Source organism: Trematomus bernacchii, unplaced genomic scaffold (assembly GCF_902827165.1).
Source record: "Trematomus bernacchii unplaced genomic scaffold, fTreBer1.1, whole genome shotgun sequence".
In the NCBI taxonomy this organism is placed as follows: Eukaryota; Metazoa; Chordata; class Actinopteri; order Perciformes; family Nototheniidae; genus Trematomus; species Trematomus bernacchii.
The window spans coordinates 485,537-504,436 of NW_022987712.1; the positions used below are offsets into that span (position 1 = coordinate 485,537).

Genomic DNA, 18,900 nt, shown 5'->3' on the forward strand with positions numbered 1-18,900 from the left:
GGCCGTGGCTGTCTCCTCCTGATTGGTGGAGTTGGCCCAATAGCCGTAGCGCCCACCGTCCTGACGTCAGGACAGTGTTCAAATCTGGATCAGTTTTTATCAGATCCGTTGCAGCCCTTTTTTAGAGATTTGGGTATGGAGGGAAATAGAGAGGGTTGAGTTCCCTGGAACACATATTCATGTATAAAAGACGTACAAAAGTGCATTTTGCATGATAGGTCCCCTTTAAAGAAAGGCCCAACAATCCAGCTCAGTTTTAGTATACGCAGGGTTGAGAGAGTTACAGTAGTATCACAACACTACAAATATGAAACTGAGAATGAGCGCAATATGTACTTTTAAATACAAAATAGTGTTGGGAAAATCCTGAATGTCCTCTTCCAACATGAGAGCAACATGATAACAAAGGTATCCCAACTGTAGCTGTGTACATGACAGGATGTATGATTACCTAGAAGAGCATCAGGACTGTTTGAGGCATATGATAGCTATGTGATTAACATGATGATTCAGCCTCTATGGAGATAGACATATGACAAGCATGCTCATTTCTGACGTGGAGCTAATCTGAAGTAAACATTGAATACTGCTTTCTATTCCTCCATCTTGTGACTGTGTAACTCCCTCTCTTGGATATCAGCATGTGAAGGACACTGTTCAGGAACTAGTTGATGCTCTGTATGTGATGACTACTTCCATTCAGGAGAGGATCACAAATACATGGATCCTGAGATTGAAGCTCAAGCCGGGGACCAGGGAGATTTTCCTAAGTAATAGTAACTCAGCAGCTTCTCCTCAGGCTCGGCTGCTCCTCAGACGTCTGGAGGACCTTAAAGACGGTGCAGAATCGACCCGGGAGTCCATGGAGATCAACGAGGCGGACTTCAGGTGGCAGAGACACATCCTGGCCTCGGAGCAGCCTCCCTGGGACCCTAACTCCTCCAGCGTGGCCCCCAAAGAGCGAAGCCCCGACATTAGCATTAGCATCACCACCGAAACGGGCCAAACAACCGTGGACCTGGAGGTGGCGGTGGAGGAGCCGAGCCAAACCTCTCCTGAAGATTGTGAGGAGGAAACACATCTCCCTTCACCAACTACTGGAGTAAGGCTCATTGTTCTTCATAACGTCTGTGCATGCTAGCTTTTATCTTTGCATCGGCCCTTCTTAAAGGTCTCCTATCCTGCTAAATACATTTTTTGATGTCTTTTATACATCAACATGTGTCCCCGGGCTGCTTTGTGCATGAAAGGTGCTTTACAAATAAAGTGTATTATTATTATTATGGCCTGTGGAATAAAACTGTCTTTAATAAATAAATACAAATCCTTTGGCGATTAGGACGGGACCAAATGTGATCCGATCCTGGAGGAGAACCAGTTGGAGGACGGAGGATCGGAGAAGGAGAGACTGGGAGGAGGGGAGAGAGGAGAGAGAGGAGAGAGAGGAGCTGTGGTTCCTCCAGATGTGGTGCAGAGGACTCACGGCCTCGTTTACCCCGACATCACCAACTTCCTGTCTGTGGAGTCAAGGACCAGAACGCACCATGGGGCGGGATCGAGATACAGCGAGAGCAACTTCAGGTGTGTGTGTGTGTGTGTGTGTGTGTGTGTGCGTGCGTGTGTGCGTGTGTGTGGAAATGAAAGACTGAATAGAGCGTATAGGTGCAGTGATGACGAGTTTGCATCACAAGGGCTACCTCCACAAAAAGCCAATGGGATTATTCCATGGGATTTTGGATTAGTGCATACATTCATCTCTATGGCAAACAAACGTTTTGTTCAGCAGGATAATCTCCACATATTAACACCACTTTATGATTTTTGATGTGAAAAGCTAACGTCAAACAACCAAAAACACATTTAGGAAACCATTGACTTCCAGTCGAGGGGACAGTAAGTGATAAAATGCTGACTAGTTTCCAGTTGTTATGACTCATTCCTGCACCACCATTATTATTTATTTCCCAGTAGTTTTTTTACTTTTTGAGTTCCCACTTTAATGTCAGAGTTCTGAGAAAAAATTATTCAGACTTTGTTTCTGAAAGAAATTGCGGAGATACTCTGATTACTGATTACATTATTCTACAGGTAACTACTAATTATAGCGGATTACATTTTTAAGGTCTCCCTCCCCACCCTGTCAGCAACATAACATGATGTTTCTGCTCCGTCTCCTGACCCCAAAACAAACTGACCTTGAACTAGTATAATAGGAGATCTTTAAAATGTGCTATACAAATAAACTAACATTGCTGTATCTCCTCTGTTTTCTCCTCAGCATGGAGGAGCAGGATTTGTCCCGGACAGAGTTCGACTCGTGTGATCAGTACTCCATGGCAGCAGAGAAGGACTCGGGTCGCTCCGACGTGTCCGATATCGGCTCCGATAACGTGTCTCTGGCTGACGAGGAGCAGCAGACGCCCCGAGACTGTCCGGGTCATCGATCGCTGCGCACCGCCGCGCTGTCACTCAAACTGCTGCGCCACCAGGAGGCGGACCAGCAGAGCGCGCGCATCTTCGTGCAGTCGCTGGCCTCGCTGCTTCCTCGTCTGTTGGGACTGAGAACTGCCGGCGAGGTGGACCTGTCGCTGCAGAAATTCTCCTCCAACTTCTGCTCCGGACTGCAAGCTGGTGAGGAAACATTCACTGAGGGTGATTGAAAACTGTATGATTTAGTGTGCAGTGGTGAAATATGCTCCTACAAGTACTGTACTTAAAGGTCCCCTATTATACTGTTTTTCATCAATACAGGTCTCAGATATATACAGAACATGTCTCTGATTGGCTGAAACACCAAACAGATCATTGCAGCATTACCCATAATCCCTTCTGTTTCAGCCCTGTTTCAAAAGTGCTGATTCTCTCTCTGTTACTTTAGATGAAGATAAGGAGCCCCTCCCCACGCCCCTCTTGCCCCTTTCACACCAACGCGGTTCCAGTTCTAGCTCCTCTTGCGCTCTTCTGGTTCGGAACCGGTTTTTCTTTTCAGCCCCCGTTCTGTTCACACCGCCCAGAGCCCGACTGGTGCTGCCGCGGCTGCGTCATGACGTCACCGTTTACGTCGCTGATTTTCTCCCCAACGGCGTCGGGTCGATGATCGTGTTACTTTTAATCATACGAAGCCAGATTAAATTAAAGAACTACTTCTCAACCCTTATACACTAGCTGCCCGCTGGTTGGCATCACAACACTGTTATGAAAGTTTCTCTGGTATAAAATGGGGTGATGTTAGCATAGCAACCGAAGCTAAACTGACTATCTTGACTACTTGTTGCTATCCTATTGTGGCATAAGCCGTTTTCTACAGGCACATTTTACCTTTTCATTATGATTCTACTTGTGATAGTCGGACATGACAACCTGTGCAGCCCATGTGTTGATTCCATCTGATAGCTGCTATAATAACAAACAAAACGTCTGCCTGCTCTCCACAATGATCAATACAGCGAACGGATGGTCAAAGTAAGGTACAAATAAACAGAATCACACGAAGCCTGGTTAGTGTTGCCTGACTTTATAAAGTGTGTTTGTTTATAAGTGTGTGGTTGCCTTCTAGTCACTTTGCTCAGCGCTACTGCTTGTTACACTTTCAATTTCCGTAGTCGCCATAAACTGTTATTGCTCAGGTTGAACCTGAAACTTTCAGAGTCTCTTTACACAGAGGGGACACATGTTTACAAAGACATGAAAAAGTGGATTTTGCATAATAGGTGACCTTTAAGGACAATTTTGAGGTACAATTGAACTTAACAGCAGTATGCAAAGTAATCCAAATAAACTCCACCTAACTCCACCTCCACCATTATTCTGCATAATGAGTACTTCTACTTTCAATACATTTCGATGCTGATCCATTTGTCCTTAAATCAGATTTAATGCAGGACTTTTTCTATAACAGAGTAGTTCTACACTGTATTACTAGTGTGTGTGTGTGTGTGTGTGTGTGTGTGTGGGTGTGTGTGTGTGTGTGTGGGTGTGTGTGGTGTGTGTGTGTGTGGTGTGTGTGTGTGTGTGTGTGTGTGTGTGTGTGTGTGTGTGTGTGTGTGGTGTGTGTGTGTGGTGTGTGTGTGTGGTGTGTGTGTGTGTGTGTGTGTGTGTGTGTGTGTGGTGTGTGTGTGTGTGTGTGTGTGTGTGTGTGTGTGTGTGTGTGTGTGTGTGTGTGTGTGTGTGTGTGTGTGTGTGTGTGTGTGTGTTCACAGAAGGGTCACACAGGATATTTGCTGAAGGTGTAGTGACGTGTGCAGCAGCCTCTTCTTTTGTTTATCAAGAGACCACAGAGACGTCTCAGCTGCTGCTTGAGTCCCGTAATGAATCCATAATGTATAAATGTAGTATATCTTTTGTATATTTAGTTTATCACTTAAAGAGCAGTTTATATGAAACGTGTTGCCCTTGAGGCCGGTCCCGCGGGGAGTTTTTTTTCACATTAAACTACGCTTAAGTGACTTAATGAATTTGTGCTTAAAACACTTACCATGCGCTAACAGAAAACACCTCTCTGACTCACACTATTTCATCCTAACTATCTTTCTTTACCTAACATCCACCTCCTCTTTATCACAAGATCAGTATACAAACAGTAGCTTACGTTCAACAATGATGGCACATTGGAAGGAACAACATATGCTAAAAACATCTATAAATTAACATGAGAGGAAATGTGAATATGAAAGGGTTTTGAGTATCTATGGAAAAGCAGTTTATTCAAATAAAGAGCCGATAAATGATCTTTCAGGCATTTTGTGAAGCGTCCAAAGAAGGATCATATTTAGTTATGTGGTTAATGAGATTTGTATATCTCTAATAAATAATGAATGATGAAGTAATACAGAACTGAAGTGTATTTTACTTTGGATAAAACCCCTTGAGATGAACCATCACGTCACAATACAACCAACAGATAAGGATACTCCAAAACATAACAGTTCAAGATAGAAATGTGGACACAGAGAGGCTATTACAAATACATTTGCCCCGCTAAATAATAAAATAAATACAAACATAGTGTTTTTTGTGTATCAAATCATCAGTATAATGTACAGTAAGCTAAATAAGAATGCAATTCACTTTTAAACATTTGAAAGGACGTTAAGCATCGTATGTTTGGTGGTAAATTATTCCAGGAGAAGGAGATCTGATATTTACCTACTGCTTTGGATACTGTTAGAAAAGTCTCACTCGTCACCAGCTTGAGCTTCAATCTCAGGATCCATGTATCTGTGATCCTCTCCAGAATGGAAGTAGTCATCACATACAGAGCATCAACTAGTTCCTGAACAGTGTCCTTCACATGCTGATATCCAAGAGAGGGAGTTACATAGTCACAAGATGGAGGAATCATACATCCTGTCATGTACAAAACACTGAGTTTTCTCTCAAAATTCAGATTTTCTCTCAAAATTCAGACATTTTCTCAAAATCTCAAATTCAGATTTTTTTCTCAAAATCATTTTTTTTTAACTTTCTCTCAAAATTATGTATTTTTTCTCAAAATCTCAAAATTCTGACTTTTACTCAAAATCTCAAAATCCTGACTCTCCAGAATGGAAGTAGTCATCACATCCAGAGCATCAACTAGTTCCTGAACAGTGTCTTCACATGCTGATATCCAGAGAGGGAGTTACACAGTCACAAAGATGGAGGAATAGAAAGCAGTATTCAATGTTTACTTCAGATTAGCTCCACGTCAGAAATGAGCATGCTTGTCATATGTCTATCTCCATAGAGGCTGAATCATCATGTTAATCACATAGCTATCATATGCCTCAAACAGTCCTGATGCTCTTCTAGGTAATCAGACATCCTGTCATGTTCACAGCTACAGTTGGGATACCTTTGTTATCATGTTGCTCTCATGTTGGAAGAGGATATTCAGTTTTTCCCAACAGATACTGAGGGAGGGGAATATATAATATAGTATTGAGTAGAGTGCCACGTATTAAAGGTGTTTACCCTCCGTCTCTCTCCACAGGGGGGATCCACTCCCCAGGTTTTCGAGGCGGGGCGACACTCTGAGCTGTCCGTCTCTGATGAACGCAGACGGTCTGTATCTGGTGTCGTACTCCGCCCTGCATGCTCACCCTCAAACTGTGCTGCTGCGACATTACAGGAGGAGGACGCTCGCTCCCATCCTCTGCCTGGTGAGCACGCAAACTACACACACATACTCATAACTACACAACAGGGGCCTTTGTGTGGCCTTTGCCAGACCATTGACATGCACTAAAACCTATAAGACACTACAGGAGAGGGTACACTCTCTACTAACTCTCTACTGTACAATAATATAAGGACGTGTGTGTGGGTGTGTGTGTTGTGTGTGTGTGTGTAGTGTGTTTGTGTGTAGTGTGTGTGTGTGTGTGTGTGTGTGTGTGTGTGTGGTGTGTGTGTGGTGTGTGTGTGTGTGTGTGTGTGTGTGGTGTGTGGTGTGTGTGTGTGTGTGTGTGTGTGTGTGTGTGTGTGTGTGTGTCCACCAGAAGGAGTTTGGCCGTCTGATCCAGAGCAGTGGGGTTCTGGTGGTTCTCTCTCAGGCGTGGATAGAGGAGCTGTATCACCAGGTGTTAGACAGAAACCTGCTGGAGGAGGGGGGGTACTGCATCTCTCAGGAGGACCAATCAGTGGCCCTCATCACCATACTGACAGGTACACACACACACACACACACACACACACATACTGAAGTTTATGTAGCGCTAACCTTTTTCCTTCCTCCTCCTCCTCCTCCTCCTCCTCCTCCTCTCTCAGATATCGACGGTCTGGGCAGCAGTGCGATTGGAGGTCAGCTGATCAGGAGGGCATCCAGCCAATCACCACTCAGCGTTGATAAGACAGGAAGTGACACGGTGACGGCAGGTCAGAAGCTAATCTGCAGCTAATTTGAGCAGAGGACACATTGTTCTATTGTCTCACACACACACACACACACACACACACACACACACACACACACACACACACACACACACACACACACACACACACACACACACACACACACTTAAAAAAGGCTATTATCAGGTGTGACACAGCGAGGGTTTCCATGGCAATTTTGCCCAGTTTCTTGTCTCTCAGGGAAGTAGGAGGGCAGGTGGTCTCTGACTCATTTTTTCCACCTCGCTCTTCTGTCCTCCTGATCTTTTTTCGTTTTGCCTCCCTCTCATCTTGTTCATGTTGCTCAGCCTCTTACACAAAGACAGAATCAGTGACTTCACATTAGTCTGTTTTCAATCCTTTTAATATTTCAAAAAACATGTTATAACATCCACCAATTGACCATTTTCTCATTTATTGCAAGACTAATAAGAAGTGCATTAGCCTTCAAGTCTGTACATCCTTTACTCTCTGATATAGATTTAAAGGGGCTGTTGTGATTGGTCAACCGCTTAAAGATGTCCCGCCCCTTAGCCTATCACGTACAATGTGTTGAAACGCCAAAAGAAGTGTTTCAAAGTGATGTCACTATGTTCAGGAACTTTTGGGATTTTAGCCTTTGCAGACCATTGACATGCACAGAAACCTAAGAGCACACTACAGGAGAGGGAATTCCACATACAGCAGAATAGGGCCTCTTTAATATGATCATTAATACGGATAATTACCTCATTAAACCCCACTTTAAACAATCTGAGGTATATCTTTAAAGGTCCCATGTCATGCTTTTCTGGTTATTACCCGTCCCCTTGTGTGTTATGAAGGTTTGTATGCATGTAAACGGTCTGCAGAGTCACAAACCCTCAAAGTACACCCTGTAGCGAGTAAAACTCTAACACAGAGAAGACCCAGAATGCCTCGTTGGAGATTTCTCTTTTTCCATTTGTTTCTTCCCGGAACCAAAATGGACCAATCCGCGGAGCTCCTCACACACCAGGACCTTTAGCGTACATTTTCAACTAACAGGGAGTCCCATTGACTTGCATAGAGCTCCCTGGTTGGTAATAGACGAGTTGGAATGGCGGAGAAATGCTCTCCGCAGCAGACCCATTCTCACAGCGTTTATAAACCTTTTTCTTACTCAATATTAAGCCACACTTATTGTGTTTACTTCGGCTGTGAGTGTTTGTGTGTGCTCAGGATGAGTTTCGCTCTGTCTCGCTGTATCGCCAACCCGGAAACCACACCAGTAAGTCAGCTCAGTGAGCAGCGAGCCTCGCAACGTCCCGACCAATCAGAGCACACTGGGCTCACAGGGAGGGGGGGGCAGGAGCTCCAACAAGCCGTGTAGGACAAAGAGTGAATACACATACTTTACAGAGATGCTGTATGAGAAACCAATGTGAGTTTGGAACATTGAACAATGTAAATCTATTCTAGTAGACCTCAACAATGGAATTATGATCAGTAGAAATGGCCGTGACATGATGGGACCTTTAACATGTTGTTATTCAATTGAGTGCTTTAAGGGTTTCTGGATATATTTGACTTAATATTTCCACTGGATCAAGTAGTTTAATGATGAGGCAAGCAGTAACACCCTGTTCCCTTTTACAGTGCAGTATGATTTAAAACACTGTCTGTTTTGGCCTTGCTCATCTGTGGCCCCTTCAAAGCACCTCAAAAACAGGTTAACATCAGCAGCAGATTCAGGGTCAGTGAACCTTTTTATTTAGAGCGGGATGATTTATCAGCGCTGGGGAAAAGCTCCTCTGAGCATTACCTCAAAAAATATTCCAATCATGAAGAACACTTTATGTTTTGACCTGTAATTAAAACCTCTCTTATAAATATCACTCCTTTCACAACTGTTATATTACCCAGGGATGGGAGGGTTTATTGATCATGTATTGGATTAATCGATGGTCACAAACAGTGTTAAAGGTCCCCTATCATGCAAAATGCACTTTCTGATGTCTTTTCTACATCACCATGTGTCCCTGGTGTGTCCCTGGTGTGTCCCCGGTGTGTCCCCCGGTGTGTCCCCGGTGTTGTCCCCGGTGTGTCCCTGGTGTGTCCCTGGTGTGTCCCCCGGTGTGTCCCTGGTGTGTTCCCCCGGTGTGTCCCTGGTGTGTCCCCGGTGTGTCCCCGGTGTGTCCCCCGGTGTGTCCCCCGGTGTGTCCCCCGGTGTGTCCCCGGTGTGTCCCTGGTGGTCCTGGTGTGTCCCCCGGTGTGTCCGCGGTGTGTCCCGCGGTGTGTCCCCGGTGTGTCCCCGGTGTGTCCCTGGTGTGTCCCCCGGTGTGTCCCTGGTGTCCCCCCCGGTGTGTCCCCGGTGTGTCCCCGGTGTGTCCCCGGTGTGTTCCCGGTGTGTCCCCGGTGTGTCCCCGGTGTGTCCCCGGTGTGTCCCCGTTGTGTCCCCGGTGTGGTTCCCGGTGTGTTCCCGTGTGTTCCCGGTGTGTCCCCGGTGTGTCCCCGGTGTGTCAGGAGACTCACAAAGTGTCAGAAAACAAAACCCTCTCTCTTTTCCTCCGTACCCACATCTCTAAAAACGGGGGATCAACGGAGCTGATCCAGATCTGCTGCGTCATGACGACATAACAAAAATGTGGGCGGGCTTTACACCCACGGGCCAATCAGAAACGTTGCTGTCAGAAACAATGAGCGACTGTTTGGACGTAATATGGTCTTTGTTTACATTAGCATAGCATAGCAGAGCTAACCTGTACTGGAGAGAGTCTGTGTGAAGAAGCAGGAAATCAAAAGGAAGTCACCTTGTGGTAAACCTGAGAGAGAGAAAGAGTTTGAGCTCCATGCTGTTTCAGAAATAATCCTTGATGTGGTTTGGAACATGATATGGAGTTTAATCACGGCAGCATTTAGCTGAGTATCTGCTTCTCTGTGCAGCTCTATAGCTACTGACCCAGAATCAGCACTTTACTAACAGGGCTGAGATAGAGGGAAATGAGGCTAGAATGGTTGGTTTGTTTAGTATTTTGAGCAAACCACTTCAGAGACATGTTTTTTTATAGATATGGCCCTACAATATATTAATCAAATAATAATAATGCAGTCCTTTCTTCCTGTTCGACGTCTCTCAGCTCAGTATTTCTGTGTTTATTTTTAAGGTGCTGTGTTCTCCCGCTTCATCCTCACCGGTGTGTGGAAGAACCTGATCGACGTGCTCTCCACGCCGCTGACCGGTCGCATGGCGGAAGCTCTAAAGGCCTGGCGTTCATTTTGGGGGGCCGAGGGGATGAAGGAGCAGAGCCAGAGGGAGAGAGACACAATCTGTCTGAGTTTAGACGGACTCCGGAAAGCTGCTGCGCTCAGCTGTGCTTTAGGTGGGTGAATTAATGTGAAACATGTGAAACATCGGTCACAGCAGGGAGTCCTCTGTTCCCCTGAACCTGAACACAGAAAGGTCAAAGGTCAGGGGCAGATTCTCAACAGTAGCCCAGGAGCTGGCACACATTCAGGACTACATTTAACTAGAGGTTAGTTAACAGAGCTAAAGAGTCCTCTCCTGCTGATGTTCAGGTGTATATAGTATGTAGTGTCTCTACTTTAAAAGAGTCCTCTCCTGCTGATGTTCAGGTGTATATCAGTATGTAGTATCTCTACTTTAAAGAGTCCTCTCCTGCTGATGTTCAGGTGTATATCAGTATGTAGTGTCTCTACTTTAAAGAGTCCTCTCCTGGCTGATGTTCAGGTGTATATCAAGTATGTAGTGTCTCTACTTTAAAGAGTCCTCTCCTGCTGACGTTCAGGTGTATATCAGTATGTAGTGTCTCTACTTTAAAGAGTCCTCTCCTGCTGATGTTCAGGTGTATATCAGTATGTAGTGTCTCTACTTTAAAGAGTCCTCTCCTGCTTTGCGTTCAGGGTGTATATTAGTATGTAGTGTCTCTACTTTAAAGAGTCCTCTCCTAGCTGCTGGTGTTCAGGTGTATATCAGTATGTAGTTGTCTCTACTTTAAAGAGTCCTCTCCTGCTGATGTTCAGGTGTATCATCAGTAATGTATGTGTCTCACTTTAAAGAGTCCTCTCCTGCTGATGTTCAGGTGTATATCAGTATGTAGTGTCGCTACTTTAAAGAGCCTCTCCTGCTGATGTTCAGGTGTATATCAGTATGTAGTGTCTCTACTTTAAAGAGTCCTCTCCTGCTGATGTTCAGGTGTATATCAGTATGTATTGTCTCTACTTTAAAGTCCTCTCCTGCTGATTGTTCAGGTGTATTATCAGTATGTAGTGTCTCTACTTTAAAGAGTCCTCTCCTGCTGATGTTCAGGTGTATATCAGTATGTAGTGTCCTACTTTAAAGAGTCCTCTCCTGCTGATGTTCAGGTGTATATCAGTATGTAGTGTCTCTACTTTAAAGAGTCCTCTCCTGCTGATGTTCAGGTGTATATCAGTATGTAGTGTCTCTACTTTAAAGAGTCCTCTCCTGCTGATGTTCAGGTGTATATCAGTATGTAGTGTCCTCTACTTTAAAGAGTCCTCTCCTGCTGATGTTCAGGTGTATATCAGTATGTAGTGTCTCTACTTTAAAGAGTCCTCTCCTGCTGATGTTCAGGTGTATATCAGTATGTAGTGTCTCTACTTTAAAGAGTCCTCTCCTGCTGATGTTCAGGTGTATATCAGTATGTAGTGTCACTACTTTAAAGAGTCCTCTCCTGCTGATGTTCAGGTGTATATCAGTATGTAGTGTCTGTACTTTAAAGAGTCCTCTCCTCTTGATGTCCAGGTGTATATCAGTATGTAGTGTCTCTACTTTAAAGAGTCCTCTCCTGCTGATGTTCAGGTGTATATCAGTATGTAGTGTCTCTACTTTAAAGAGTCTCTATAGGACCTCTTTAAATCCACCAAGGAGATGATGTTCACGGTTTATCAGCAGCGTTACAGAACATCTGTTCCAGTTTAAGTGGAACTTGTTGGAAAATGAAGACACTAATGAACTTTAGAGCTGATCTGATTAACAGGTTGGATACACACTTAGTGCCTTTCTACTTTACAATTAGTTTAAGTTCATTTAGTTGACTGATGTTCTCTTAATGGTTTAATGTTCTTATTTGTTTTAAACAAGACACTGTGTTGAATCTTTGTGCTAGCTTGACAGGCCACTTTATTTTCATCCACACATGCAGTACTCACCCCCATCTTCCTCTACTCCCTCTGTATGTTACATAGTAAGCTGATGTTATACTGCCGCCCTAGTGGTGACACATGGGCATTGTAGCACCTATCATTACAAATGGGACTTTTTTAAGGCGCTTTTAAGACGATTGGCCGGTGTGTTTACCTGCTGAATAAAATCAACTCTTACATGCTTTTAATTGACAAAGACAATGGGATTCATCATCATGAGAACAAGCAATCAATTCTGTTTTTTCAATCTGACAATTACATTTCTTATGACCCTTTTTGTCGAACAAATTAAGAACAAACTTTGTGAATGAGGCCCAATCAAATGGGAAATGTAAACAGTTGCCACCTGCCCGGTGGCAGGCTGCTCCTGATGGACTCTCACTGCTCGCTGATTCAAACGATCGGCACAGAAGCTTCTTATGAATATGATGGACACATGGTGCTCCACTGTGGAGAGGAGTGTGTGTAGCTCAGTATCCAACGTTACATTCAAACACACAGTAAAGAGAATTATGACTGTTTAGAGTCAACATTTGGAGTTTGCAGGATGTGATCTTTACGACGTGAGAAAGATTTTAAACGACACAGCTGGTTTTGACACGTGTGTGTGTGGTGTGTGTGTGTGTGTGTGGTGTGTGTGTGTGTGTGTGTGTGTGTGTGTGTGTGTGTGTGTGTGTGTGTGTGGTGATGTGTGTGTGTGTGGTGGTGTGTGTGTAGTGGAGTGTGTGTGTGTGTGTGTGTGTGTGTGTGTGTGTGTGTGTGTGTGTGTGTGATGTTTGTGATCTTTCAGGTGTGGCAGCTAACTGTGCCTCAGCTCTCGCCCAGATGGCTGCTGCCTCCTGTGTTCAGGAGAGAAGGAGGAGAGGGAGGTGGGGGAGTGGGAGACCGCCATCACACAAGTACGGACGGAGAACCACCACCACACAGACACACATACACACACACAATACACACAAACAAAAACAAGTCATTTGAATTGACAGAGATAATGGCTCATTTTGTCAAAGGGATGATTTAAAAGACTGGCGGTCTTTTTTTTATGTAATTTTTTTTCCTGTGAAGGTAAAAATATACGTATGAATTAATAAAAAAACTTTAAAAAAGGGGAAGAATGGTGTTGTAAATGCTAATTAAAACACTCTAGTGCAGTCAGAGTGATGCACCTATCCAGTAAAACAATGATCTTTAGTGACATATAGTGGAGACTCTGATCATCCTCTTTACAATCCTGTACTTTACTGACAGCAACAATATTTAGATAAGACTCACTATCTCAAAGCTTCATCGATATTGCACTATTCAGTTTTACTGTGGTGTTGTGTGTTGTGTGTGTGTGTGTTGTGTGTTGTTGGTGTGTGTGTGTGTGTGTGGTGTGTTGTGTGTGTGTGTGTGTGTGTGTGTGTGTGTGTGTGTGTGTGTTGTGTGTGTGTGTGTGTGTGTGTGTGTGTGTGTGTGTGTGTGTGTGTGTGTGTGTTGTGTGTGTGTGTGGTGTGTGTGTGTGTGTGTGCAGTGAAGCACCGTCTGGAGCAGATGTCTCGTCCTCAGGGAGTGCGTCTGCACACGGCTCACGTGTTGTGTATGGACGCCATCCTCAACGTGGGGCTGGAGATGGGCAGCCACAACCATGACTGCTGGCCCCACGTCTTCAGGTACACACACACACACACACACCCACACATACTTCCCAGTCTCGCTCCCACCATATTTTCACCAAGATGCCTCAATAAACGAATAAAAAATGCATCTTTACACACATTTATAAACCTCCCTTCTGTCTCGCAGGGTGACAGAGTACATCAGCTCATTGGAGCACACACACTTCAGCGACGGCTCCATGCACCCTTCCTCCCTGAACCCCCATCCTGCAGCAGGGGGGGGCCCGTGGACCCTGGGGGCGGAGCTTAGCTGTGATCCCAGCACAGAGGCTTCGGAGCTGGGCCTCAGTTCAGCCCGTCATCCAGCCTCTTTCCATCCAGGAGCTGCTGAGGGGGGGCAGCCTGATGACGGGGAACAGCCAGATGACTGGGAACAGCCAGATGACGGGGAACAAGGGGAACAGCCAGATGAGGGGGAACAGCCAGATGAGGGGGAACAGCCTGATGACAGGGAACAGCCTGATGAGGGGGGGCAGCCTGATGAGGGGGGGCAGCCTGATGACGGGGAACAGCGCCGCCAAGGCCGTGTGCACGCTGTCCACACAGGCAGACAGGTACATATATAATATCGTAGTTCTATTTCATTCCTACTGACCCCCAGAGGCAGTGCTTAACACTGGATGTTATCCATCTCGCAGGTCGAGTATTTCAATCAATGTTTATTTATATAGCCCAATATCACAAATGTTACGTTTGTCTCAGTGGACTTCACAGTTTGTACAGAATATCAGTATGACAATACGACACTATTTAAGATCAACAAAGTCATATGTGACGTAGGGCAAGCCCCGCCTATACTGCAGCACCCGCGTTCACCATCAGAAACTGTCTCTATTAATCTTCCTCACAGGTAGCGAACACAGGTAGATACAGAGCGTGGGAAATAACATAGCCGGTGGCTCTTCGTTGGTAGCCCTCTAAACCGTAGTTGTTGGAGTCTCGGTTTCGTCCTCCAAGGGCTGCGATTGGTCACAAACGGCTTGAACACATTACGCTGACAGACCGGGTGTTTTTCGCCAGGTACAGTTTGTTCGGCATATTGCGGATGCGCTCAGGCTAAATAATATAACTTAGATTTATATAGCGCCTTCAGGGGACCAAAGGGTCAAAGTGAATGGGAAGCGTCTCCGTTGAAGCTTCCAACGGAAACCGTGTGTAGGAGGCGTAATGGCGTGGCGGCCATGGAGAGACAGGGCGTATCTGGTCAGAGAGGGTCACATTGGGGTTAATCCCCTCAGGCCGCGATGGTGGTGCCCTCTCCTTGGCTGGGGGACAGTTTGTGAACACCAGAGCAGTGAGCGGGCTCTGGGTGCTCAGGAGATGGCACAACACATACATGTGCTCGAGCTCCGTGCTGTTGTATTTAGCGCTCCGCAAATTCCTGCCATATTTGAGAGGCAGACATGTATTGGTACGTTGCGACAACAAGTCAGCCGTCTACCATGTCAACTATTTTATTTTGTATAGCACTTTCTTTTTTAACTGCTTACTGTATGTTTAGATAAACGACTTATTCAATTTTATTTATTTTATCCTTTTTTTATTGCAGATTTTTACTTGAAATGCTTTTGTCTATACAAATATATTTATTTAATTTAATATTGTATTGGACATTTAACTATAACCTCTTATGTTTATATCAATATTTGTATCTTAATAGTTTTTTATTCCACATTCTTTCTTAACAACTTATTTTGTATATACATATTTTATTCTATATTTATTTATCTATGTTTTTTATTTCAAAATGCAAAGCCACTCTCAGAAAAGCAATTTCCCTCTCGGATAAATACAATTATAGGATACAAAATAATATAAAATAGGATGCAAGGTGTGCAGAGCATGAAGTGTGTTGCAGAGTGTGTTGTTTCTATCACCGTGTGGTGTTTAGCAGCATGACGGTGACTTTTAATACAAAAATCTGGTGCTCTGCAGGAATACCTGTAATGACCACCAGGTGGCAGCAGCACAGAGACACTGTGTGTGTGTGTGTGTGTGTGTTGTGTGTGTGTGTGTGTGTGTGGTGTGTGTGTGGTGTGTGTGTGGTGTGTGTGTGTGTGGTGTGTGTGTGTGTGTGTGTGTGTGTGTGTGTGTGTGTGTGTGTGTGTGTTGTGTGGTGTGTGGTGTGGTGTGTGTGTGTGTGTGTGTGTGTGTGTGTTGTGTGGTGTGTGTTGGTGTGTGTGGTGTGTGCCAGCCGCTCTGCACTTATTGAAGTTTGGCACAGCAGGGAATACTCTGTGTTTATTTCATGGATCATCTCTTATGTAACCGATGATCTCGCTGCTTTTAGGGGAGAATAAAAAAACCAAATGTTCCCACTGATCTCCTGCAGCAGATGGACTGAACACACTCGCAGCTGAAAGTGGTGCCAGGGATAGTAAACAAAGTGAAAGAGTGACATTTTAAAGGGCAACAACGCTGCATTTCTGCATGAATACACAATTTATTAATTGTGTTTGTTCACCTTTTGATCGGGGTTCTTACTGTAGACTTTATTTTGTTGGTACTTGTGGGTTATCAGTCGCCACTATTTTTTGTTTTTTTCAGACTCTCTAAATACGCACTTTTTTTGTTTTTGTCAGACTCTCTGAATACGCACTTTTGTTAGGGTTAGGGTTGGAAAATGAAATAAAAAAGTGGGCGACAGGATAACCCACAAGTACCATTTATTTTATTTACAATTAAAAAATTCACAATCATACCTGATAACAAATGATAAACAGTGCAAGAAGAGGCAGAAAACACACTGGGCTTATATTATATAATCATAATAATAATACATGTTATCTATAAAGCGCTTTCCGTGGTGCTCAAAGGAGTCGATATTAAAAACAGTAGCTTATATTCAATAATGATGGCACACGGGGGTGGACATCTGATGATTGCATAGAAATGAAAGTGTGAATTTGCTTTTAAAGTACGCGATGTTCCTTTATCTGAAGTATTTTGTAAATGAAAACACATATTCGATAACTGTTAATGTCACAATGTTACATTGTCATCGATGTGTGTGTGTGTTGCAGGCTGTTTGAGGAAGAAGCAAAGAAGCTGAAACTGGTGGCTCTGGTTGGGTTTCCTGCAGCAGCTCAGGAAGGCTTCTCAGTGTACAGCTGTTCCACTCTGGTGACCGAGACCGGGAGACTACTCACTGGCAATGCCAGGTACACACACACACACACACACACACACACACACCACACACACACACACACACACACACACACACACACACACACACACACATACACATACACACACACACACACATACACATACACATACACATACACACACACACACCCACATGCTCTATAAATTACCTTACATTGGAATTAATTTATAATAAAATACACTTTGCTAAAGAATAAAATTGGTCAAAGTTTTCCATCTTCTATTTTTTGGAGACCATTTTGTTTTTACAGATTTGCAAACTCAAAATTCCTCGTTGGGATTCATTGGCAAACATTGGGGAGCTAAATAAGAGGAAATAAATGCTCCTGTGTGTTCAGGAGAGGCCAAATCGACTCTGGAGCGACGCAGCGCTCTGCATCTCTTCCGACTCGGCGAGGCACATGCTGAGGATCGTCAGGAACAGGAACCGGCCCCTGCTGCACATGATGAGGGCCTGGAGCGTCGTGGCCCCCCACCTGGTGGAGGTGAGGAGCCTCTTAAAACAAGAGGGGGGTTGGTGCTACACGCTGTCATGTGCAAAGATCCTCTCAAAGGTCTCCTATCATGCAAAATGCACTTTTGGATGTCTTTTCTACATCACCATGTGTCCCCGGTGTCAGAAAACAAACCCTCTCTCTTTTCCTCCGTACCCACATCTCTAAAAACGGAGAACAACGGAGCTGATCCAGATTTGCGTCTGATATGACGTAATATCTGAAATGTGGGCGGGCTTTACACACCCACGGGCCTATCAGAAACGTTGCTGTCAGAAACAATGAGATGTGTTTTGGACGTAATATGGTCTGTGTTTACATTAGCATGCTAACACTCAGAGCTAACCTGTACTGGAGAGAGTATGTGTGAAGAAGCAGGAAATCAAAAAGGAAGTCACCTTGTGGGTAAACCTGAGAGAGAGAAAGAGTTTGAGCTCCATACTGTTTCAGAGAGAATCCTTGATGTGGTTTGGAACATGATATGGAGTTTAATCACGGCAGCATTTAGCTGAGTTTCTGGGTAGAATTCTCCTGCATAAGCTCCGCCCCCTTTTTCATAAAGTTACAGACCCAGAATCAGCACTTCTCTAACGGGGCTAAATAGAGGGATATGATTATTTGGAGCATGGCTAGAATAAACACTTCATAGACACGTTTTTTTATATATTTCTATATATCTGAGACCCATAAGAAATGCCTAAAAATAGTGTAATAGCAGACCTTTAAAGGACTTTGTGTGTGCTTAAACGTATACTTTGTTTGTTTAATGATCTTCTCGTCGCAGGCGGCCTGTCACAAAGAGCGCCACGTTTCCCAGAAGGCCGTTTGTCCTTCATCCACGACGTGCTGACGGAGGTGCTAACGAGCTGGGCGGAGCTTCCTCTCTTCCACTTCAACGAGGCGCTGTTCAGACCCTTCGAGCACATCATGCAGCTGGAGCTGTGCGACGAGGACGTGCAGGACCAGGTGAGGAGACTCTCTTGCAGATCTCACGTTTGCATCTATCCTAGGAATTTATCTCAAGTCTCATTTCATTCACAGATTAAATGTGTCGGTCCTAATGGTAAACTACGGCTGTCAATAGACTGGCAACCTCTGCTCTCTTGTGTTCGACAGACATGCAGTTTACCCATACGGATGTTACCTGTTACATTTAGCATGTCTTATGTCCCTTTTTGTTGCCTGCTCCTCTGTATAAAGGCATTGCTTTTCCTGTGTACTTGGTCAGGTCTTGGTACTATCTACTAGTGCAGGTTATCTGTCCTTCCAGCTGGAAATAAGATTGATTCTTAAATGCTATAACTCTTATTAAATAAACACAGCGTTGGTTTAAGCTTGTATATTTGTTCTTTTCTTACCAGAAGGTGGTTAAGTGTTGAATTTCCTCCACAGCATCAATCAATACAAAGTCACCTGCAGCAGCTTCATGTATCTGATATGTGTCCCTGCAGGTGATCACCTCCATCGGGGAGCTGGTGGAGATGTGTTCCCCTCAGATCCTGTCGGGATGGAGGCCTCTGTTCAGCGCTCTGAGGACGGTCCACAGCAGCAAGACGGAACACAAG

General features: G+C 44.6%; 1 protein-coding gene across 1 annotated transcript in view; it reads left to right on the forward strand.

Annotated features, from left to right (window-relative positions):
• arfgef3 (ARFGEF family member 3) overlaps positions 1-18,900 on the forward strand; it is a 58,336-nt gene that overhangs the window by 19,157 nt on the left and 20,279 nt on the right. The window contains 20 exon segments of the mRNA XM_034141045.1: positions 800-1,102; positions 1,340-1,581; positions 2,279-2,631; positions 5,972-6,006; positions 6,009-6,140; positions 6,477-6,642; positions 6,745-6,852; positions 9,996-10,211; positions 12,806-12,862; positions 12,865-12,925; positions 13,524-13,664; positions 13,798-13,960; positions 13,962-14,224; positions 16,694-16,739; positions 16,741-16,831; positions 17,180-17,241; positions 17,243-17,326; positions 18,120-18,161; positions 18,164-18,301; positions 18,787-18,900. The exon segment at positions 18,787-18,900 is cut by the window's right edge and continues 7 nt beyond it. Coding sequence (XP_033996936.1) covers positions 800-1,102; positions 1,340-1,581; positions 2,279-2,631; positions 5,972-6,006; positions 6,009-6,140; positions 6,477-6,642; positions 6,745-6,852; positions 9,996-10,211; positions 12,806-12,862; positions 12,865-12,925; positions 13,524-13,664; positions 13,798-13,960; positions 13,962-14,224; positions 16,694-16,739; positions 16,741-16,831; positions 17,180-17,241; positions 17,243-17,326; positions 18,120-18,161; positions 18,164-18,301; positions 18,787-18,900 — 2,817 coding nt within the window.